The sequence below is a fragment of the Zosterops lateralis genome (genome assembly GCF_965231275.1).
Source record: "Zosterops lateralis genome assembly, chromosome: 1".
Lineage (NCBI taxonomy): Eukaryota > Metazoa > Chordata > Aves > Passeriformes > Zosteropidae > Zosterops > Zosterops lateralis.
In genome coordinates, this window is record NC_139762.1 from 60081418 (window position 1) to 60105955 (window position 24538).

General features: G+C 37.4%; 1 protein-coding gene across 1 annotated transcript in view; it reads left to right on the forward strand.

The window, feature by feature from the left end:
• Positions 1-24538, forward strand: part of DCDC2 (doublecortin domain containing 2) — a 52188-nt gene that overhangs the window by 14397 nt on the left and 13253 nt on the right. Inside the window, exons 3-8 of the mRNA XM_083861664.1 lie at positions 1790-1866; positions 1986-2117; positions 6743-6886; positions 7704-7758; positions 9211-9406; positions 21456-21556. Of these exons, the coding sequence (XP_083717790.1) occupies positions 1790-1866; positions 1986-2117; positions 6743-6886; positions 7704-7758; positions 9211-9406; positions 21456-21556 (705 nt within the window). The remainder of the gene's footprint in view (positions 1-1789; positions 1867-1985; positions 2118-6742; positions 6887-7703; positions 7759-9210; positions 9407-21455; positions 21557-24538) is intronic.

Genomic DNA, 24538 nt, shown 5'->3' on the forward strand with positions numbered 1-24538 from the left:
ATGGCTTATGAATTACTTGTGTAAAGGGAAGTTAGGTCCCCAGCCATGCCAGGAGTCTGCTTCCTAGCCCAGTCTGCAAGCAATGCTGGCATAAGGCAGTAGTAACATCTTCCTTGCTGTCTCTCCTCTGATAAATGTTTCTGGCCAAAATATCCCTTTGCACTGAGCTTCAAATCATCATGCTCTTCTGGGGTCGATTGCTTCTGTTAGTCTTTTTAGTCTATGTAGCTGTGGAAGGGCTGATTCTGCCTTTCTCCATCCATGACCTCTGTGGGCTCTTATGTCCTCTGAGTCTCTCAAAAAACAGATGTTTGAGAGGGCTACACAGCTCATAAGGGCCTTTGAAAAATGCAGAAAGTTGAAGTGAGTTGAATTCAGAATAAATATGCTTCTTTTTTAGCAGACATTGAAAACAGATTTTGTTCAACAGATTTATCTGTTATTGAATTTTACTTGAAATGATTGTACACTAAGGAGTGCCAGTATTGCTTTTGTTGGTTCCTTTTCTCCTGACTTTGCTTTCTGACCTCCAGAATTTATGTACTTGGTGCAGAATTTGCACACAAAGCACACAAAGAATTTGTGACATTCTTTGACTCATGTGGGAAGTCAGATTTGATTTGATTATTTTAATAATAATTTTTAGCCTATTTGGAATATCTGCTAGGTTGAGCACCTTTCTTTTCAGTGTATGCAAGAGAAAGATCTGGAAAGCATTCCAGTCATTACAAAATGAGTTTGTGTGAAAATCCAAGCAAAGACTAAAAGCACTGGAGTACAGATCATTTCCCACAAATTAAATGAGAAGTACTGGTTAAATTAGTAAAGAATGTGATAAAACTGCAACATATAATATCGTTAGACTGCTTTACACAGTGACTGGAAAATTGCCAGTTTAAATAAACTTTGTACATCTATTTGAAAGCATGTCTCTCTGCCTGCTGGCTATTTAATCCTTTAAGCTTTTATGGTTTTATGTTGGTTTTTTTTTTTTTTTTTTTTTTTTTTTAGAAATGTAGCCAACTTGTTAATGCATGTACTATAACTTTTGAATGTTTGTTTGGGTTTAACACCTTATTTTGATTTGCTAATGATGAAGAATTAAAAAAATCTTCCTAATGATTTTTGAGTTTGGGTTTATCCTTTTCTTTTTTTTAAACTTTCTGTTCAGAATAACAAGATTAATGTTGATCTCAATGGAGTGTCTGTTCAAAAGAGTACAGGGAATAATGCTGGGAATTAAGTGGCCTATTTATTATTCTGAAACCTAAAAATCTACAGTTCATCTCACTTTTGAGTCATTGCTCTAAAATGAGCCAAGTATTCAGGAACCTTTGTAAATTACTGATGGATTTGGATTAAAGGCCTGTACAAGACCAAAAGTAGTTATTATAATAGCAGAGAGATCTTACAATGACATTTATTGTTAAAAAGAGAAGATAGTTAAATTGTCTTCACCATGGTTATAAGTGATAAACACTGATGCAGCAAGAACAGCATTTGGGAGTATTTCTTTGGGTCTGTAGAGCAACCAAAGCTGTCCATGCAATTCTGCCTTTGTGCAATCCATGTATTGTGCCATGGTGCACTGTGGTATGCCGTGCTGTGGTTGTTATTCATCACACACATAAACCTGCAGCAGTAATTACATGTGCTATATAGAAAGTGAAGCTGGAATGGAATAAAACGCATGCTTTAAAGACATGCTGTCCCATTTGCTGATGATGGTCAGGGTAAACTTTTTCTGACTGTGAAGACTGCATAATTTCTAATTGATTTGTTCCTGCAGGTGAAGCCAGTTACTCACAGTAGGATCACTGTGTCAGCCCGGTTTCGAAAGCCTCTCCAGGAGCCCTACACTATTTTGTAAGTTGGATTTTCACTTAGTGGGTTGCCATTTCAGGAGGGCTGGTGGCAGTATGTTCACTTCAGGTGAGCTTTGTTTAAAGGGCTCCTCCAAGTTTTTTTACTTTGTTTTATTTCAGCCTGATTGCAAATGGAGACCTTATTAGCCCTGCAGTGCGCCTCCTCATTCCCAGGAAAACACTGAATCACTGGGATCATATTCTTGAAATGGTTACAGGAAAAGTTACCCTCAGAAGTGGAGCTGTTCACAGGTACAAAATTGAATATTTGCAAGATAATTTTTTTATGCCTAGATATGTTTCTAAACATAGGTAGATATAATGGATCATTCCTATTTTATGGGAAGTTTCAGTGTAAGAAAATTAAAGTACGTCAAAAAGCCACAAAGTGGAAATACATTGATTCCAAGTAACCTTCACATTTCCTTTCAACTGCTATTTTAAAAAAGAATAGCAGCAATTTGCTTAAACTGTTATTTTTAAAATTAATATTGATTAATAAATTAATTATGAGGCCTGTAATAATACAATAATAATGCAATACACTTAGTATTAATAATTAAGTTACATGTCATAATAAAATAAATGAGCATGGTAAAGTTGGTGAAGATGTTTGGAATGTGAGATACATGTGATATGTTTTACTTTTTAATTTTGATAGTTCTTTTAATTCATTGGGGCAAGGAATTTCAAGGAAAATATTATAGATTCTTTGGGGTTTGTATACCTGGGCCAAGACTAGGATGTGCTTCATATTTGGTCCTCAGCCTCTCAATAAAAGCCAAGGCCAAAGTTGTAGTTGGGGCTTGCCAGTTCCAGTATCTCAGCTGGTCTGAGTTGTTGAGGTATCTGAGGAACAGGAGTTGACCTCTTGGATAGGTAGGTTTCAGTCCCTTAAGGCTTTTACAATGTAAAATAAGTTACCTAGAATGGCATTTGGTAATTGTTTCAAGTTTTAGAGCAAAATGATAGATGTGTAGTCCGTGACAAACACTGCAGTGTGAGTGGGCTGTCAAGGTGTGCAAGCAAATTACCAACATTCCAGTGTTGCCCCATGCAGAGCACATTACAGAAATCTCTTTATCATATGGGAAAGGATCTTTTGTGGAAAATCATTCTTCACAGCCTATGCAATGTCTGAGGCTAAGCTTGCAAAATCTGTCTCAAAACAGTGAAGATAAGATAGTCTTTTAGTTCTTCTGCTTGCTTTCCCGTTCGATATGGGTGAGAGAAGATTAAGGTAATGCTGTTGAATATTAGCTCTCATCAAGCTTTTCCTCTCAGCCCTGCACTTCTTTGCTCTTATTAGTTGGCTACTTAGGACTTTTACTTGCAGTAAAGTAAACCTGCATGTGTTGAAGCTTTCTGGATCTGTTTCTCAGCTAGTGTAATTCAGAAGTGAAGAAAGCAAGAAAAGACATTTACAACATACCAATTCTTTCTGCTCTCGGGTTGTTTAGCAATTTAAAAATCTTTCACATTTTATTCTCATTGCTTGGTGTCACTCTGGTGAAACTGAATGTTGTTCATGAAAGCATTCAATATAAAACTAAGGTTTCTTTTGAGATGTTCCCTTCAGTGCTCATCTTTAATCCTTCAGAAATAAGATAATGTACATGACATTTTAAATTATTTAATGTTTTCCCCTTGCTGGTTTTCTATTAAATTTCTATTAACTCAGTTTTCAATTTATTTTCCTTAAAACATTAGAAATACATATTAAATCCATTAGTGAAGTGATTGTAGTTCTCTAATAAATTACACATTACTTGCTGGGGTTTACTGAAACTGTATTAGCATTAGGGGAGATCTGGTAAAATCACTGACTATGGGAAGATATAACTTCTCATTAAAGAAGGATAAGTGGGCTTACAAGAACCTGCATTATGTACATGGCAGCTGTTTCTTTTCTATGTTATTAAAAGACTTAAAAAGCTACTAAGCCATACAGATTCACAAAGGGCGTTTTAAAAAGAAATTATTGATCACCCTGATCAGAAAGGGATGCAAACAAGAAATATGAGAGAGGAGATGATGAGAAAGCAGCTTTTCTGCTTGCTAGATTGTTGATGGGGATGGGGTGCGACAACCTGATGGGCAGATACTAGGTGCATCAGCAGCTTGCAATTTGGGGATATTGTCCCAGAAATTGTGTGTTTGCTGTCTCTCTTTGTCAGCCTGTATGCTTGCTTTCTTTTGGCTGTCACTTTTAGCTTGGATTCAGGAGGGAAAATGGGAGTCTGCTGACATCTCTCAAGGCAAATGTAGATCATCCTCAGAAGAAGTGACCACAGGATCATTTTTGTTACATAATAGAAGCCAGAGAGAACCCAGCTGGTCTGTGAATGGTTGTGGCAAAGTGGGTGGGTGAAAATTGTGGCTTCAAAATTCAGAAATTGTAAAAAAGTAGCTTCAGAAATTAGTGTCACAAAACTTGTGTATGCTCGTTAAGTCAGTTTAGTTAGTTTTTCATTTGAAGATCCATTTTTCAAAAATGCATTTTAGATTTCACATTCATCTTCAGAGACTGATTATGTTTGATTCCACTATCGTGATTTTTATTTTCAGGGTGAAAAATACAATTAAAGATTGCCAGATTGTATCAGTATTTTGAGTTATTAAACAAGCAACTTCTGTGCTTTAAATATAACATTAAAGCACAAGCAAAATGAAATGTCAGGAACAAAAACCCCCAGTTATTTTGTATGTACCCCTCTATATCTGCAGCCCCATACAAATATATGAACAATTCTTAAGCTGTGGTACACTTGATTTGCTGTTTTTTCCCCTGAGTTCCCTAAGTGAAGTGCAATCTAGCAGAACACAGTGAGATTAATTCAGAAATAGGCTTCCTGCTGATTTTCCGATAGCTTGTTTTATTTTCATTGTTTGTGGGTCAACTGATGTTGACTCTGTGGTAGTGAAACATAAATTGCTCTTTGAATTGCTGGCATGCCTGTGGAATGTTTGCACTATGAAATTAATATGAGTAATACAAACGAGGCATGCTCCAGAGTTAGCATGACTCTTCTCAAGGAAGCAGCAATGTGATCTAGATTTAAAATGGCTGCAATTTCACCTTTCAAAATTTTCAGTCCTTGCACTTAGAAAGGTGTTCCCATGTGGCAGGAGACATACAGAAAATTAGGGTACTTTCACGAGGATAATGCAAGAAAGACATGGGCAAGATGGAACAAGTGCAGCAAAGGGCCACAGAGAGGAGGGGCTTGTAGATACTTGCCATGTGAGGAGAGCTGGGACTCTGCAGCCTGAGGAAGAAAAGGCTCAGGGGGATCTTTTAAATGTGTTATATACCTGGTGGGAATAAGTGAAGAAGACAGGCTCTTCTAAGTGGTGTGCAGTGATAGGACGAACAGCAATGGGCATAAAATGAAATACAGGAAAATTCACTTGAACAGAAGAAAAAAGAAATTTACAGTAATGGTCATCATATACTGGAACATGTTGACCAGAGAGGCAGTGGAAACTGCATCCTTGCAGGTGTTCAAAACATACCTAGAGACAATCCTGAACAATCTACTCTAGTTGCTCTTGCTCTGCAAGGTATGATTGGACTAGGTGGTCCCCAGAGATCTTGTTCAACCTCAGATATGCTGTGATTCCTGATTCAATAAAGTGCATGATTTTCTTCTGTTTTTATTCAAGGTTATGACACTATATGTATCAATTTTAAAAGCTCCTTCTCTATTAAACTGAAAATTTTTGCACGTTGTAAATCAAAGATATACTCAAGGTAGCCTCTTGATATTCTTCCCCAGATGTTCATTGTATGCTTGTGTATATATTTTTATATCTGCTTGCATTGTGTTGAAATTTATGATTATAAATTTGTACATAGTATAGGTCCTGTAGAAGGCTTCTAGAAAGGCAGTTGAGATAGCCATTCAACATTCCTGCATTTAAGACTTAAATGAAAGTTGTTATTATTGACTTTTAAATTAAATATAAATACTATAAATATATATATTTATAAATATAAATACTATAAATACTATAAATATAAATACTATAGTTTCCAACTATGCTTTGTAGGAAAGAGCTAATTTATTATTGAATGTTCCTTCTTACTTACTGTTTTGATCATGCTAAAATAAAATGACAAACTTGACAAGGAAGTAAATTCCCCCCACCAGTCCCTGATGCAGTTCTTTCTTCTCAGAAAGAAGTCATTATGGTAAAAATCCACCTGGTGTAATAGACATAGTCATTACTGGTAGGTGCCCAAGACACATGGCTTCTTGCTTTAATGTAGTACTGAATTTCCTGTTTTTCCCACCAGTTTCCAACCTTCTGATGTACACAACATCACAATATAAATGCAATATTATTGGCATGTTCTGTGTTAGGTAGACCAGGCTTTCATTCATGAATTCCCTGTTCTTCCCAGGTTACTGCATAGTTCCCTGAGCACAGATAGAAGGTGGAACTTGGTAGGAGAGGGGGTCAGGAACTCATGGAATAGATTCCCTCTGAGGTAACAGGGAAAAGGTATTGAAGAACTTAGAAGTATAAAGTAATTTATTACTTCCTAGAAATTATGAGAGTATTTCATCTATTATAGCACTTCATACTTAGTTTTAAATAAGCTGTCATTTAAGTAGTTATTTTGCTGTTTTTCCTTGGTGGTTTGTTTGTTTGTTTTTTTTGGGTTTTAGTTTTTTTGATTGATTGGTTGGGTTTTTTAAAAAAATGTAGTAGATACTGATCATTTTATGATGTCCACTGTACTTTATTGGGTTTCGTATCTGGAAATTCAAAATATATTTAGTGAGTTTAGATTACATAACTATGAGTGCTCTTAATGCACCCAACTGAACGTTAAGGTTTATTATAATAAGCATTTTCGTACTTTTCAGACTCTACACTGTAGATGGAAAACTTGTTCAGAATGGGTCAGACTTGGAGAATGGGCAAATTTATGTTGCAGTGGGTAGAGAAAAGTTTAAGAAATTGCCGTATGGTGATCTGCTGTCCAAATCTACAACAAGAAGGCCACAGGGGTAAGTTCTAAAGGTGTGTGATACACTTCTGTGTTTGTGTGTATCAATTTGTTTACAAAGTGCCACCAGTAAAGTATAAAATTATTATTCCAAGAATGACGCATGGGTTAGCATGGATGCAAAACTTCAATGGCAGCTTCTGAGAAGGTTGAGATAAATATAACAAAAGCAGAAATGGAAATTCAGAAGACCAATTCATAAGCATTCCCTTGATCATGTATCACAAAACTAGCGTCAGAGAAAAACTAGTCTAAGTCAAAGTAATCCTGCTTTTTATTCCTTGAGATACAAATGTGTAGAGCTGAATGAGATTAGGTGCAGCTACAGCAGTTTAAGTCTACTCTTGCTTAGTAATGTTTTGTGAAATATGTACTCCTTTAAGGTTTTATGTTTGGGTCTGTTTTTTGTAGGCTAGATCACGTAATACAGTCCTAAATTGGGTGTCTGTAAGGAGAAACTTGTGCTTTTTTTACTTTTGGAAAACATGAAAATTTGGAACCAATTCATTGATATAAATGGAAAGAAATGGAAATTGTAAGGAGTATTCACATAGTAATTCACTGGATACTGCTCTGCAAGTTTTTGGTATATAAAGTATGCATTGTGGGGTAATGCACTTGTTTGAGTAAGTTAATGATTATGCACTTAAACATAGTCTAGTACACAGAATGAGTCATGCTTAATGAAAACAGGCAGGGAAAGAAACAATTACCTCTGTTGCCATAGCCATCTTGATGTTGTCTGCCTTGATTATAGATATTTAGTGTCTGTGCCAGTGACACTGTACACAATTCTAAGATATGGCTTATTTCTGCAGTTCCAAAACCTCTGTACAACCTCCGATTGTGGGATCTCGAAAGTCTAAAGGCAGTGTAAGTATCAAATTTCTAATTCAGCTAAATTCTGGCCGAGGGAAAGTCCCTGTCCTTTGGGTTTTCTGAAGAGAAAAAAATCTACAGCTACCTAGTAGCATGTTTATTAAAGCTTGATGAATCTGTAGCTATTTGCAGTGTCAATTAGACAAAAGAAATATAAGAAAATATTGTTGTGATAAGGGCTGCTTTGTTTTTTTATAAAAGCTTCCATAGCAAAGATCAGCTGCTGGCTTGAGCTCTTTCCTATAAATCTGATCATATATATTTGTGTATTTATTTATTTGTATAGGTGTATAAATTATACACCTAAAGGAAAAACACAGAACCTTTTACAAAACATTTTGCAGAAAACTGTGTTTCTGAATGCTGAGTCTGGAAAAGGCCCTAAACCGGTTTGCAATATGATATGTTTTATTCTAGGTAACCACTACATACAGAGCTTCATCCTTCAAGGATGCTTTGTATTCTGTATAGCTATTTATATGTGTACAAAATGAGTCATAGAAGCATTAAGGTTGGAAAAGACCCCCAAGGTCATCAAGTTCAATCTCTGACCTACCACCACTGTATCAAGTAAATCACAGCACAAAGTGCCACATCCAGTTGTTTCTTAAACACTTCCAGGAATGGTGACTCCACTACTTATCTGGGCAGTCTGTTCCAGTGCTTAATCACTGTTTCAATGAAGGAATTCTTCCTCATGTCCAGCCTCAACTGCCGTGGCATAGCTTGAGGCTTTTTCTCTTGTCCTGTTGCTTGTTGACTGGGAGAAGAGCCTTCATTGTTTCAAGAAGAGTCCTCTGTGGATTTAATCTGAGTGCCAAAACAGCATATAAGTGTTTTCACCAGTTCTCCACAAGTGCAGTTTACTGTACGAGTGAAAGACAGCAGGGAATCAGACTCACAGTCTGTCATTATAATTGTGCTAGTTGATCATGTCCATTCACTGTTTACAAAACAAAGCAAAAAAAATCTCTGGAGCCACTAAAAAGAAGTAAGCAATAAAATATTCAAGTTTCTGTTCTATTCTATGGAATGTGTTACTGCCCCATGAAGACTGTCATTCTCCAGCTTCTCTTGACACTTTGAATAATGTCAAGGTCTCATTTACACAGCCAGTGATTTATTAACAAGTCATATTAACATGTCTTGTGACTGTGCACACATATGAATGAGAGCTGCATATAATATGCATGCATGCATGCATAGATTCATCTAGCCATTTTCTTCATTAAATGAAACATTATTTTCTTATAATAAAGATGTGATTTTTGCCCTGGAAGTAAGTTGATAAGATAATTATGCTTTTCTGGCTAATTTAATATATCACTTAAATGTACTAATTGTAAATTATTATGCTTCTTTAACACCCGATACCAGTCCTTAATGAAATTTTAAACATAAGCTTTTTAATTTGCATCACTGATAATTACATAATCTTCTTTTCAGGGAAATGATGAGCAATCTAAATCTACCATTGCATCCAGTGACCAGGGAGAAAACAGTTCCTCACCTCAGCTTCCCAAAAGGAAAGACAAAAAAAGCCAGAATCCAGAGAATGACATGTCCAGACGACACTTTTCTAGCCGCTCTACAAAAGTAAAACAGACAGAAAAATCTTCCACAGGAGTCCTTCAAGATAATGGTCAGTACTGAGATAAACAGTGTCGTAGCATAGTGGCTTTTGGTCTTCGATTAAACCAGCGAAATAGTAGAATAACGTGCTGGAATAGTTCTTGAATTGTCCATTTACTCTGGCTAACTGGAATTGCCAAAGTTCTTCCTGCTTAGGAAATGCACCTGTGTGTGTAGCCACTACATTCCTGGCTTCATTTATAGAGCGCAAGAGGTGGTGCATGATTTTTAGTATACCTTGGAAGTTAGGCTCATATAGTTCTATGTTTATGCTTTTGGTAAAGGAAAATAAAAATATATTTTGACCATTTTCCCACTGTTCTGCCCTGCAATAAGGTGAAGGAAAGGAGCTGGTGTTCTCAAAGGACCCCTCACTGTCCCTGAGGATCCCTGATTACCTGCTTGGCTCTGTGTAACAAAACTACTAGACCCTGGGGGAAGAGCACAGACAGAAACTCCAGATAGCTGGTAGCTGCTGAGACTAATCCTAAGCAGATCTACGGGAGGCCCTTTCAGAATTTGCCCCTCTCTGTGCTGTGACATCAGTGGCAGCAGTTTGCAAATTTAGGCATTAACATCCTCTTGAGAAACTATTTTTCTTATCTTATAGTGTGATATTTCCTTACTCCCTATTTTTTTAAAGAGCTAATATATATATATATATGTATATATAGTATAGACATATAAAGGGAAAGATTTATGTCTCTGTCTGTAATGCTGTTGCTGCTCCACCTGCTGACAGAATTGGTTGGAAAGACACTAAGTTCATTGAAGAAGTGACTGCTTGCTTCTCACTTCAGCTATTCCATGCTTTGTGAGTCTTGTGTAACTAGGAGAAGCTGTTCAAGGCAGCAGATTGTCTAATTTGATCTCAAGTGTTTTTTTATAGGAGCCCTTGGTTCTTTCTGCGGTCCTCTATTTTTCCTTCATATATAAAGACCTCTTAGTAAAAGCGGGAATGGGCAGTTGTAGCCAAGTGCAATTCAATCTCTTTTCCCAGGTAAGAAGTAACAGGAAATGGCCTCAAGTTGCACCAGGGGAGGCATAGATTGGATATTAGGAAATTTTTTTCATGGAAAGGGTTGTAAAGCATTGAACCTGCTGTCCAAGGAGGTGGTGGAGTCATCATCCCTGGAAATGTTCAAAAGAGTATGCATATGGCATTCCATATCCATGGACTATATTTAATGGTGACCATGGTGATGGGTTGACGGTTAGACTTGATGATCTTAAAGGTCTTTTCCAACCTTAACTATTCTATGATTCTAACTCTTGAGAAATTAAAGTCTTTTCACTCACTCCTGGCTCACTCACTCAGTGGAGTGGGGGAGCTCTGCTGTGGTCAGAACTTCAGTAGCTTGTAGTGAAGTAGTTGAAAGAAAAGGCACTACAATGACTCTGATGGTCACCTCCTGCAAATCTGTTGTCTTTTGTGCATTCTGTTCCAGTCACACCTCAAGATGGAGTGACCTGAAGCACAGGCCAGGCAGGGTGTAGGAGCTGTGAGCTGTGATGCTGTATGAGTATCCTCTAGTCTAACCAACCCACATTGTCAAAGACTGCCCTTGACAGAAAGCCAGCATTGCAGAAGTTCTCATTATACCATGGTCCTTGTCATTTGTCTGTCTCATATAATACCTTTTATCCCATCCAGATGCATGAAGTGTAAAGTAGCTTTTCAACAAACCAGCGGCATGTTCCACCATCCTGTTTACTTAAGAATAATAAGGTTAATAATTTCATAATAATATGAAAAATTCCTTTGATACCCTTCTTTCTGTCCCAGTGCTGTAGCATCATGCTGGTCAAGAGTGATCTGGAACAGGAAGACTGGAAAAACAGTTATAGAGCCCTGAAACAGTAGTTTTGACATAAGCAAGGTTTTTTGCTTTCCCTTGGATTCTTTTAACTGTTGTTTTACCTGGTCATTTTGATATCAAAATGACAGGTTTTTTTCCCTTTATTTACTATCTCACATGCTTAGTTTATTTCGTAATTTGTTCTCTTTATTGCCATGCAGCCTTTAGGCATAATCTGCACAAGTGTAGTGTGCTTAGTGTTAAAATGATGGAAGTGTGTTGAGAACTCAACAAAGCAAAGAATATTGGGGGTTTTTATGTTTTAAGACTCTTTAATTTAGTTAAAAGGAAAGAAAACCAACAGGAAAGAAAGCCATCAGTCAAACTGGACAAATCTTGTTAAAAAACAAAGAGCTGTTTCATTTTGAACAAAAAGAAAAACTACATTGAAATTAATGTTTAAAGATACTGGCCCCCTGGGTTTCAGAATAGAAATAAGTGGGCATGGCTCTCTGGCAGCGAGACATGCTGTGTGCATACTTGTGTTTATCCTGTGCCTGTATGCTTTGTTTACATCTCTACTGAGGACCCATCATGCTTCCCTTTGGATTTGGAAGGAACTTATGATGCTGGGGCAGTATGTTGGGATCCAAATAACAGGCAAAGGATACATTCCCTTTTCTTGGGGCACTGCTTCACCTGTTGTTTTCAGTACTTTTTCATACTCTGAAGACCTGCATTAACATCCAGCCAAACTTGAAAGGGCAGAATACAGGCTGTGCAAGCTATTCCCCTTCTCCTAAAGCCTTTAGTGCTCTGAAAAGTCTCCCTGCAGCAGAGAATCTCCCTTGCTCTGTCTTGGTTTGTTGCCCTGTCTCTGGGTGAGACAGACCCCCGCAGTGGTTGTGTGACTAGTGGGGCTGCTGATGAAAATGCCTTAAAAGCTGGTAATCAGGTTGGTTTATTCTCTCAGTTGACAGTGAAATTAGAAATCTAGTTTAGACTGGGTGCTGAAGTATTGGATGTATGAAGTTGGTATGTAATTGCTGCCTTGAATGATGACATTTTCAGGTTCATTTTAAAGTGAGGAGTCTTATTCTGAAATGGAGAATTATTCTTCATGGAAAGCTAGAAGCCAGCTCCAGGAACACAGTGATAATGGTGGCTTCTAAGTACTGTTTTGATCAGTACAGCTCCACTGTATATTCTGAAGGCTCATTGCAGTTCCTAAATTGGCTTTTAGTTTTATTCCAAAACAGTCCTTCACATTCAAAGGCTTTGGATTGAGGAAGGGAAGCATTTATCACTATCTTAGGATTTTTTTAAAATTTTAATTATAATTTTATTTTTTCCTGATGGATAGTGAAAAAGACTTTTGGCATTTTAGCTGGCTGCATTTGGCTGCACTGATAAGTGATTCATTAATTTTAATCTGAAACCAATAAACTGCACAGTGAGTTTACACATGCATATTTTGGATTGTATGGAAAAAGATAAAAAGAAAATATTCATAGTAGCAAATGTATCCTGTATTCTTTGCTGTCCTTTTCCCTGCCAATTTAGCATTGTGTGGAATCTTCTCTTGAGTGCTAGACTGTTTGAAAGTGATTGTTTTCCTGGGTCTTAACATCTGAAGAATTATGCACATAGTGTATTTAAGGCTTAACCTAATCTTCCAACTGAGTTTAGTTGGGCTAGCTGTGTATTTACTTTGAATTTATTTTATTAATATGCTGAGAATTTCACCAGCATGCCATTTATATTACAACAGATCCATGTCATAATCCTCTTAAATCGAGATGATTAAAGAATTTCTTAGAGTTGAAGGCCCTTTGTGCAAGATTTAAATCCACCCTTCTCAGGACAAATCCAGTAGATTGTGAGCTGATGCTTTGGTGTTTGTAACCTATAAGACACACTATTAATGTTATGATCAGGCTTCCACTGCACTCATAGAAGCCTTAATAACATTGAATATATTGTATGCAACAGTAATTGCAACTGGAAATGTGAGGGTTAGAGATTAGACTAGTTCATCTGGTTCAGCAGAACTTGAGTTTATGAAAGTGACACCAAAGGTACATTTAATTATCAGCAGCTTGATTTGAGGTTTTAAAAAGAAAAAAGACAGCAAACCACAAAAAAAACCCCCTCAGCCTATTAATTTTTTTGTTTGTGCCACATCCTGTAAAGAGTATGTGTAAGAAGTTGATCAGGAAAGTAGCAAATTTAGAAGTGTAGCAGAAAATTCTCTGGGGAGAGAACCCTCATTTTAAAGCCTATTCCATTCAAATACAGTAGTTTAATTGTGGTCACATGGCTTGCAAAGTAACTCCCTACATAAACTGTAAAAGAAGTCCTAGAGTTAATAGAATGTGAAGTTTGAGGTTTTGCTGTGATTTGGAGAAGTCATAGAGCGGAGATGGGCTGAGCCACTCCACAGTTTTTTAGATTTATTTTTGAGTGTTATGAGGTCTTAGAAGTTAGTAGTCATTTCAATTTCCTTTTTGTTACTGGCTAAAAAAAAGGCCAACCCTAATTTATATGGAAAGTTGCACAAAACCCCAGGTATTGCTGTTCTGCTCTGAAGTGCTTTCAGTAAAATTATGTACTTCCCAAAGAGTACAAATCCACTCTGCACTGTGAGCTAAAACTGTTGTCCTTTTTTTTCCTGCTGACAACTTTTAAGATTAAAAACCTATCTGCCATTAAAACACGGACCCTATCACTTCTGTATTGTCAAAGCAGATAAAAAGGCTGCTGAAGAAAGAGAGGGCTTCTCTTCTGCACAGGTTTTACAAGACCTGTTGGCTTATTCCTTGCATAGTAGGAAACAAATCTGTGGCAAGAAATGAGAACCCTTTTTGCTGTAGGTGTGTATTATTACAGAGCTGAATCATGGTAGCCAGAGTGTTCTAATGCCAATGGGGAACTAAGATGATGATAAACCTTGCAGCCACTTTATGTGAACACACAGTGAGTTTCTTTGGGTTTGTTTTTAGGGAAGTGAATGCTTTGCAAAATGTTAAATAGGAAAATATATACTTATCAGCAGGAAAGCATGCTGCATAATTCCTAGCAGGAGGATATAAAAGTGTAGTGACGCTCAGTTTGGAATGATGGGATCAGGGCACACATTTCAGGACTTTTGCATTTGTTTTGTGTCAGTTTAGCCCCTAGCACACAACTGTACTCAAGAGAAGGCTGAGTTATGGAACAGGCACGGAATTAAAAAAAAAGATGTGGCTGAATGAGAGCTGCTTTCTTAATTTCAAAATGAGAATGGCCTTAATGATCTGTAATTTGAATCAATTAATTAATTAGATGCTGAGAAACATGGCAACTAAATGAGATAAAGGACCAAAACAGGAAGAGGGAAAAAACCTCCCTTCTATTAAGACAGTCCCTTTTTTTTTGAAGCTGTTGATGTATAAGGATGACTGGGCTATTGCAGCTTTTCCTTTGCTCCAGCATTACCATATTTCCTATCAGTAAGGGAGAGTGCTGCAGACAAGGGCAACCTCTAGAATCACCTTTTGCAGTTTCTATTGTGGTAATCAGATGTCAGTATTCTCCAAAAGCATCAAATTGTATCACAGATTCAAAATTTTTGAAAGAGAGGAAGCAATTTCTTAAAAGCTTGAGGCTGCAATAGTATCAAGGGAAGAAAAATATGTATATTTTAATATTCTCAACAGTTTCATATGTATACTGTTAACAGCTTGTTTTCAATTCCATTGCTTTTTGATGGCAGGAGTCACAGGTATGAACATGCATGCAAAACTATCAGGAAGGCAGTGGCTTTTTGTTTGAAAGGGGCCTTGTACAACAGTGATATTTTTAAATTTAATAAACCCCTAAACACACACAAAATGAGAAAATAAAATTATGTTGTATGCAGGCATAAACAGATGTCCTTTTTCCTCATAGCAAACAACTCAATTTTATGAGCCACTTTTTTCTTTTTTTTCCATTTTGTTTTTAATTTTACATACCGTTTTTTATGAGGCAGCCTCTGTTGTAAGTCACATTAATTTTTTTTATTGTCACATTAACTTCCTTCCTTATGTATAGGGCTTGCAGTTAGTAAATGCCTCAGATTTCCACAAAATATTCAGGGGAGACTATTTTTACAATGACTTTTAAAATTTCTACTACTAAACTTCAATCACTTTAAAATTTGAAATGCATTAATATCTCTATAATTTAGTAATTTTTGCTGCAATAAATGCTTTACAGTTAATGATGTTTAAGAAAGGAGCTTATATAAAAGCCATTTATTCCTGTGCTTAATTATTTAAAAGTACAGATTTCTTATGAGTTAGTTTAATATATAACTTAATTAGTATTTAATAAAGTTGTATAACCTTGTTTATCAAAGTAGAGAAAAAGAATTCCATCTGAAATACTGAATGGCATCAAACAGAAAATGATCTTTTCATTTCAGCCAGGACCTGCTTGGTTATATGTGCACCAGTTTGTGGTTTCATTCTCTACATACTGAACTGAACACACAATATACTGGACACTTCTGTGCTTAGACAACTACTAAAACATGACCAGTGAAATGTTACTAGTTAAAATCTTTTGGGCATTTATAAATTTGCTCTTGCTGGTCACTTATCTGTTCTGTACCTATCAGGAGATTAGGAATTTAAAAAGATCTAGAAAATAGCTAGAAAATTCTCCTGAATGGACAGCAGAATCCCTTTCAGACAAATGAATTTCTTGGAGCTTCAAAGCCAGTGAGAGCTGGCATGGGTAAGGGCCAGGACAGGGTAGATAACTCTCAAAATGAAGATCTTTGACTTTTAAGAGTCATTGTGCAAGTCATTAAGAAGTCTTAAAATTGTCTTAAATTGAATTGGTTCTATTTGTCCATTTGCAACAGAATCACAGAGCTGAAAAACTCTGCAGGAATACAGTACCATCTTTATGAGATAGACCTTGGCCAAGTACAAAATCAGAAACCTCACCCCCTGTTTACTAGTCATTATCCTTTTCAAGGTTTTCATCCAAACCTGTCCATAGTGCTTTTCTCTCACCCATAGCCTCTGGACCTGATTGCCAAGGACTAAGTGTTCTGGTAACATCCTGCTCATGTAATTTCACTGCCTTTTTCAGCTGAAAATTTCTCTTGTTCTTAATATTTGTGTGCCTTCACTGGTCTTAGCTGTAGAGGCTGGCCATAAAGTAGGTTCCACTGTTTCAACACCTGTGTAATTTGAATTTACTTGGGGCAGGCTGAGTTGGTCCACAGCTTTTTTGAGGCAGTAGTTACCTTTCCTTGGCAGGGTTGTTACCAGACTGCAAATGTTCCCTTTCCTGGTAACCCTGACTAGGCTTTGGGGAATTCAGAGCTTTGAGCCATCTGGATCCTCCTGAGATTTCATCAGTCTTTCTCTCTGTGGGATTATGGAGCTGGAGAAAGGCAGGAGAGAGCACAACTCTTGAAGAAGCTCCATAGGAAAACACTTATGGTTGCAGTTTTCATTAATCTCTTCAGCCTGAAACCAAAGAATCTTGTAAGAACTCTTTCCACTCTCCAGAGTCTTAATAAGTATTGTTTGTTGGAGAAATAAATATGAACAAAAAAATCAGTAAAAATACTTGTCTGAAAACAAGGAGCAATTTTTCATTGCTGCTGTTTTTTTTTTTTTTTTTTTTTTTTTTTTTTTTTTTTTTTTTTTTTTTTTTCCCTGCACTTTTGTGTGTGTGGTAACATTGGAACACAGACATTCAATTGCTGGTAGGTAGCAGTCCAACAGCATTCCTCTTCACAGGCTTTCCTAAAGGAAAACTCCTTTAGGAAGCTTAAATTGGCTTGGGTACTGACTGACTGAGTTTTTTTCCCCTCTCATTCTTTCAAGCTTCTACTCTTCTAAAAGCCATTTTTTCTGCCTTCCAGTCAGCACATTGGACCCCATTGCTTTCCCTTTTTTTCACCAGCATTTCCTCATCTTTCTATTTGCTCTTATACAGTTCCTCATTCCACATGTTTTTTTCTAATATTGCTGTGTCTTCATCATGTCCCTCAGTGTCTATATCCTCCAGCCTCTGCATATTCTCTCTCTCCACCTGGCTGCTCCTTTTGAATGCTGTTTTCTTTGCCCGTCTGCAGGTTTTTCTTCCCTGTTTTTACCTAAATTATTGAACATGACCCTGCTTTAAAATGATCAGAAATAACAGGAGATGTTTAGGTTATCTAGCTCTCTCTGTTTAGGGTATAAAAAAAAAGTGCTGATTTTTGCCTCAGGGTAGTCTATTGTCACAGAGTGACTGGCAAAACTTGAAAAACTCCAGTATCTTCTTTTTGTCTGGGCACCATGGAAAAATATTCTCACAGAAGATCATGAAACTTTCAGTAATATTTTACTTGGCCTCTTGACAGAAGCTTCACTTGCTGTGGCACAGAGAACTGAGAACCTAACTGGAATAAATCTTCTGTTTATACTTAAAGCAAAGCTGCAGGGAGACATACCTTCCTTTCTTACCCCTTTTTAGAGCTTTTCTGCCCCAGTGTCGCCATGGGCCTGTTTGTGCTCAGTTCTCAGGTAGTTTAAGGCACAAGAAAGAGCTGACTCATAAAAGAGGAGCATGTTTAATCTACAATTTTGCATGAACTGTTTAGAGTAGTCATAAATGTTCTATTTCATGGAAGCGCTGGAATTTTTATTTTCAGCAAGGTACACCACACATTTCTGCTTCAGTAGAGATTGCAATAGAAGCCCATAACAATACAGGATAAAGACTTGCTAAAATGTTTCTTCATGTAATTTATGACATTTTCTAAAATGCTTTCTTGTTTTTTTCTGCCTTAGAGATCTGTGAAGAAATTGAGTAATGATTCAGACACAGAGATGTGAAATATTGCATTAATAAAATTTTTTTCCATACTTTTTTTTCCTTGAACCAAAAACATTATCAATAAAATATGAGGCAAAGTTACCCAACTGAAAACATTTCCTTGGAAGTAACTCAGAGCACCGATAATTGTGATTAATGTGTCCTGCAAACTCCTGTTGACAGGATCTTGACACAGAATCACACAAACAAGAAACGTGTTGGCCTTTCACTCAGCTTCCATCCTCCGTGTATTTGTAACTTCACATGCAAAAAGCGTAAATACTTCTGGCTATAGAGTAGCAATGCTAATAATGTTAACATTTTAAGCTATTTTCATAATGCTCCATTTATTCAAATTAACTTTATGTAAATTATTTTGCAATCTTTGTATTTCTTCTCACTTTTTGTAGCAAAAGACAACAGTGTGTGTCCTAATGTAAGACTAATTGCATTCCTTGCCATTTCCTTTGGTATTTTTGTCCAACTTCCCCATTTTTCAGTTAGTGTAATTTCTTTCTTCATCTGTTTTGGCACATTTCAGACTTAAGTTTTTTAATTCGTTCCCCGACTGTATTTTGGACATCTGTCTTCCATTCTCTTACATTTGTCCAGAGGTAAATAATTAATTTCCCTTTTGTTGTAAATGTTCTATTTTCCTTAAATAATATTTTCAGTCTATGGAAGACCAGGGATGCTGTCTCTCTTGTTTTCTGTGCAAGACAACAGTGGTATCCCCAAGAGATGCTGCCGTGTTGTGCAGAATCCTTTTCAACTAATATCTTTTCATTTATGACCTGCTTTCTGAGAAAACACCTGCTAGAAAGTGCTTGGAGGAAATTCCATGGAGATTTCAGATTTTGCTTATTGAATTCCTGCTCTTACTACTTTCTGTGCAGTCTCTTTTAAATGTGAAATATGATTCCTTACTGAAAATTACAGTCTTCTTTTCTCTCTCCTGCTCCCTCCTGGTTCCATGTTTAAGTTTTTTCAAAGTAATCTGTGTCTGTCTCCTTGGGTTGTTCAGCATAGCCCTGAGCCTGATCTGCCCTTCTAAGAAGAGGTACTTTAAAATTGAGCATCCTCAGCTCTTTGGGTGGATTTGGTCTCCAGGGCTAACACATGTTCATCTCCCTTTTGTACTCTTCCTTTTGCCCTGGAGTAAAAACCTGATGAAAATTGCCTCTGCACCAAAATCCTTTTTACCTCTAGAGGCCAGACAGTCCCAATTTTGGTTGAAAGACTTGGGGACCTTGAAAGCAAAGGTGTTATTACAGAGTCTAAATGGAAGGATGGTGATATTAAATGCAGTTCTTTCAGACACTGGGTTGACTTTTTATAGTTCAGTGAGCCAAGGAATCTAGGGCAAGGTCATTTTCTTATGTACTTGAGGGAAGGCCTTGAAATGGGACAATCTTCATGGTGGCTTTTAGGGAACACATTACATTTTCCTCTCAGAATATGGTGGAAATCTATGACTCAAATGTCTGTGATGAGAGGCAACAATGATACTACCAGGTACGAGAAACAGAACATTCTGTCTCTTAGAGAGCTCAGAAAAATGGGAAATGTGAAGTGCATTGATTATTTGAAAACCTGTAAGTATAAGCATCTATTCAGGTGCATTTTGTTCTCAACCATTCCATGTTTTTATTGCTGATTTTGTCAAAAAACCCAAACAAGTCTTGTGTCAAAGAGGATTTGTAGCGAGATATATACAGGTAGATTGTCCAAGATTTATCATGCTGCCATCAAGTATCGAATGTCCTTAATTGGTTTCAATGGAACATCACATGCACGTGCATTGTATTTAATAAACCTCAAGAAAAAGGAAATTAAAACTGAAAGCTATTATTTTCATGTAAAGTATGAAACAGGTCTTGAAAAAGTGTGAATTATTTAGGATAAGAATCCAACCAATGATGCTAAGAGCCCTCTGGTATTTCCAACAGGGATACTTTCAGAGGATGAGCATTTATAGATCTTTTGGGAGTGTGGGGAGGTTCCAGCAGGACTGATGCCTGGGCAATCAAGCTGCTCTGTCCATCAGGAAATCTCTCTCCTAAGATGCACCCAGCCATACTACTTTGGAGTTTCATTGTGATGTGCCATAGAAACCTCCATTTCTGCCTCTTCATTTCAGACTGTGAGAACAGCCTTCATTTCTGGTCCTCTGGGCAGTGGCTGTCAGGCAACTTCTAAGGCCATCTACCACCTCCCCTCCAGTCAGCCATTTGCAGTGTTGTGCTGCCTCAGAATTTGTTCCCAGGGCAAACTCTTCCCTTGGCTGTCATAGTGAGGAGAAAGTAACTGGAAAACTACCAGAGTAGTTAGTGCTGACTTTTAATGCAGATAGACTTTGGATTTCTCTAGGTCTTGGAGTTTTATTCATTATTTTTCCACCAAAATGGTTCTGTGCAGCAATGTAGATCAATTTGCATGGTCAGTTGATATTACCAAGCTCAGATCCTTTTATGAAGATCTAGGAGGCAGTCAGAAACAGTGGAAATACTTTTTCCTCTTTCTTACTGTAGTTACATATTATGTTGTATATGGACACATCTTCATTTTTCCTAGATCAATGGAGAGAGATGATTTGGAGTAGCTTGTGCCTTTAGTTTCTGGGCTGTTTTCAGTTCAGGGGAAGATAGAGAAGATTGTGTGTCACTTGGAAATTGTTTTCTGTGTGTACCTATCTTCACTTTCCTAATTAGCTGATACCATAAGGCCTGTGTTGGAAACTTCAAAGACCCCTAATTACTACTTATGTTTAGGGGAAAGAAATTATTTGAACTAAATGGTGTAAAATCTTTGCAAAATTGAATACCAAGATAACCATTAATCCTTGTTAATCCAGGAGTACGTGCTTTTTAATGCAGATGTAGAGTTTCAGCTCTAATTCTACTTGCATGTGCCCAGAGCTGAGGAGTAGAACTAATCCAACAGTTTCTCTTAATCTTTTAACCCTGACTGATTCAGCACGTTTGTTTTTGATTCAGAGTCTGAAAATTTTGATAGATGTATGTTATAGTGCTTATTACTAAAGGATATTATAATTGACTGTAGGAACAGAAGTATTATGTTGTTGTTGTAATGTATCTAGTTCAGATTCATTCTGAACCTTTGTCCAAAGTGAAGGAACTTCAGATCCAGGATTGTCTTCAGTTCCCTTTCCCTTTGCCTTTTCTCCCCTCTTCCCCAAGTAGTGTAGTATATAAGTATTTGTTATTAAAAGGAAAGAAAACAAATTGACAATAATGGGAGACTGAAGACTTCCTTGAAAGAACTGTATGGGGAATGATGGGTCAGCTCAGAAAGCTATTCTCAGAACCAGAATTGAATCTGCAGTTCAGCAGTTGAGCCACAGTGTGTCACCATTGGACTTCACTTCTTTCCACTCTATCTTCCCCATTATAGGTGAAGGTATTTACAAAGCCAGAGAAGAGGGGTCTGAAATGTGGGAGGCAGTTGAAGTGCAAGAAGATGAAGATACTCTTGTGGAAGTTCCACTGGACCAGGTAGTGATCTTGCCATCAAAATGGCTTTGCTTTTTATTTTTCAGGATTACAGATTGTGTGTTTTTTCTCTGTCCTCAATTTCTTTCAAGTGTAAGCAAACTTCTGTGGGGATAACTCCACAGCAGCTCAACAATACTGCTTATTTTATGGCAGCATTAGCAAATCTCCCTTTTTGTGTTAATATGTCAAATGTCAGTTACCTTTTCATCAGCTTCAGAACTGCTCTGAGAGTGTTCTTAGAGAGCCTTAGAGAATCAGGATTCCCTGTTGTTACATCCTACCAAATAGGTTCACCTGAGTTGCAGTTTCTTTATATTGGCAGAGCAGTATTCCTCCAGTCCTGGACCACAACTGGTGCAGATTTTTCTTATTTTTGTTAAAGCTGACAGCACTTTGTTCTGTTGGAGCAACATGGTGCTTCGTTGGCCAATTTTTAATCCTAATATTTATGTGCAATAAATGCGTCTTGATAACTAAACATAAGATTAATCTCCCTTTTTGTACTTTGATTTGTACCCCTGTGGACTGAAATAATACAAGGAATAGGTAAATTGAAGCTTATTCCAAGGAAGAGAAGAGTAGAACTGCTTAAACTATTTGCTGAAAACATGTGGTTTCTTTCTGCTAATGAATTGCTCACAAGACAGTCCTTTTCATCTTATGTGTTTGTAGGAATTTGCCAACTTGTTCAACTTTGTTTCCTGTTGCATTGTGCTTTTGGTGTCTGTTGATGATGGCTTGGGACTAGTCACATTGGCCAAAAAATAACATTTCTGATCCATGCTTTGGTGTAAGGAATCACAGTTTATCCAAAAGGTTTCTCAGGCTAAAAATCATCCCAGTAACATTAGGAATCTTGGGCAGTTTATGACTTACTGGTGGTAAGCAGAGCTGAAGACTGGTTGTTAAGATGAGTTTATAAACAAATGGGAGTTAAAGATAATAGTTTGCGAATACACTTCAATTACCCAGGGCAACCCAATAGACCATAAACAATCTAAGGGATTTCTGTAGTGTTTTGGAGACAGGTTTTTGATGTAGGTAGTGTGAGACATAGGTGAATCATTCTGCTGGATTTGCTTCTCAAGAATAGAAACTTGTTTGGGATGTGACAATGGCAGCCTTAGTTGCACTGGCCATGAGTTTAAGCTCCTGAAGAAAGTGAGGGTGAAAAATAAAAAAATAAAAATCCTAGAAGTTAGGAGAGTTGCCTTTGGCTAGGTTGGGAAACTGGCTGCAGGATCTGTGTGAGGCTGCCCTGAAGTGTGGAGGAATTCAGGAGATCTGGTTGATTTCCAAGAGACTCTTCCTCAAACCACAAGAACTATGCCCACTGTGCAAGATAACAAGCAGACATAGCAGGAGGCCAGTTTGAGCAGAGGACTCCTGACCTCACACTAAAAGGGGCAAAAGAGGGGATAGACTCCTAAAGAGCAGTATAGAGACATTGCCTGGATATGGATATTGCAGAAATGGAATTGAGAGAGCCAAAACTTGTTGAAAAATGGGAATTGGTGCATGTGACTGGGAATAACCACCATGGATGTAATATGGACAGATCATACTTTACCCATTTCATTTCCTCAGTGATGAAATAAGTGGCTCTGTGGAGGAAGGGAGAGCGGTTATTGTCCTTTATCTTGCTTTCCATATAGACTTCCATACTTGTAGGAGAAATTGGAAGGAGTGTGTTAAATATGGGGAGGAAAATATTCTTAATGAGAGTAGGGATGGATGGATTTGAGGACTAAAAGGTAGGTGAAAAACTGGCTGGTTTGCTGAGATTTAACTGGCACCTGTTTTACAGATGGTGGTCCTGAGGGTTTGATACTGGATCTGAGACATTATAATATGTTCATGGGTAACATAGATGATGGCATGGGACACAACCTTATTCAGGCCCAGCTGTCATTATCAGGTGCATGCAGAGCTGTCTTTCAGAGAAATCTCAACAGCTTGAAGGAATAGGATGACTTGAGCCTCATGAAGTTCAACAAGAAAGAGAGGTACAAAGTTGGACATCTGTGATGCAGTAACTGTCTCAGTGCAGTCTTGACACAGATGGACTGGAAAGGAGCTGCAGAAAGGGCCATGCAGCTCCTGTGGTTGGCAAGTTGAGTCAGCAGTGCTCCCTGTGGGGATGAGGTGGACTGTACAGGCTGGGCTGGTAAAAGCACAGCCAGCACATCGAGGTCACTGGTTATCTTTCTTGACTCAGTGTCTCTGAGGTTGCATCTAGAGTATTTGTCAAGCTTTGAGTCCTTCTCAGCAGAAGAGAGAGATTTAGAAACACGAGAAAGTTCAGCACAGCAACAAACTAAAAAGTTTTTAGGGGCTAGAGCTTATGACACTATTTAATTGCTTACTAAATAGTGCTTACTATTTAGTTTGCTGATTTTTATTCAATTTATTTGTATAAAAGAATACTAAACATCTATTTCTTTAGCTTGTGTTCTGCTTTTAAAAACAATACTGGAGGGGAAATAGATGTTCTATGAACTTACTAGCCACTTCTAAGACTGACACCAAACCTAAAAAAAATTACAGATTTTATTTTAGGCTCCTGTTGCTAGAAAAGATCATTCTCATTATTTATTCACTTTAATGGCAAGGAATGTTGCTTAGCTATTTTATATATATATAATATGTATTGTTCTTGAGGACACATTATCACATAATCAGGTGATAGAGGCAAGAAGAACATGACTGTCTTGGTCCCTGATAGAAGGAATGCTACAGCTGTGTCTTCTCACAGCACATACCTGCCTCAGCCTCAGAGTCTTATATGATGAACACCATTGGGCTCATCAGCCCTGTTAATTGTGGTTGTCCTGGTGAGGTGTCATGATAATTAGGATGTGTTGCATTATATTGATAGTGCTGACATTGGGGAAGAACATGCCAGCTGTTGTCTTAATCTTTGTTTCTTATGACATCCTGAAGCACATCCTTCTCTGCTCTTGACAGTGTAATAATCAAATT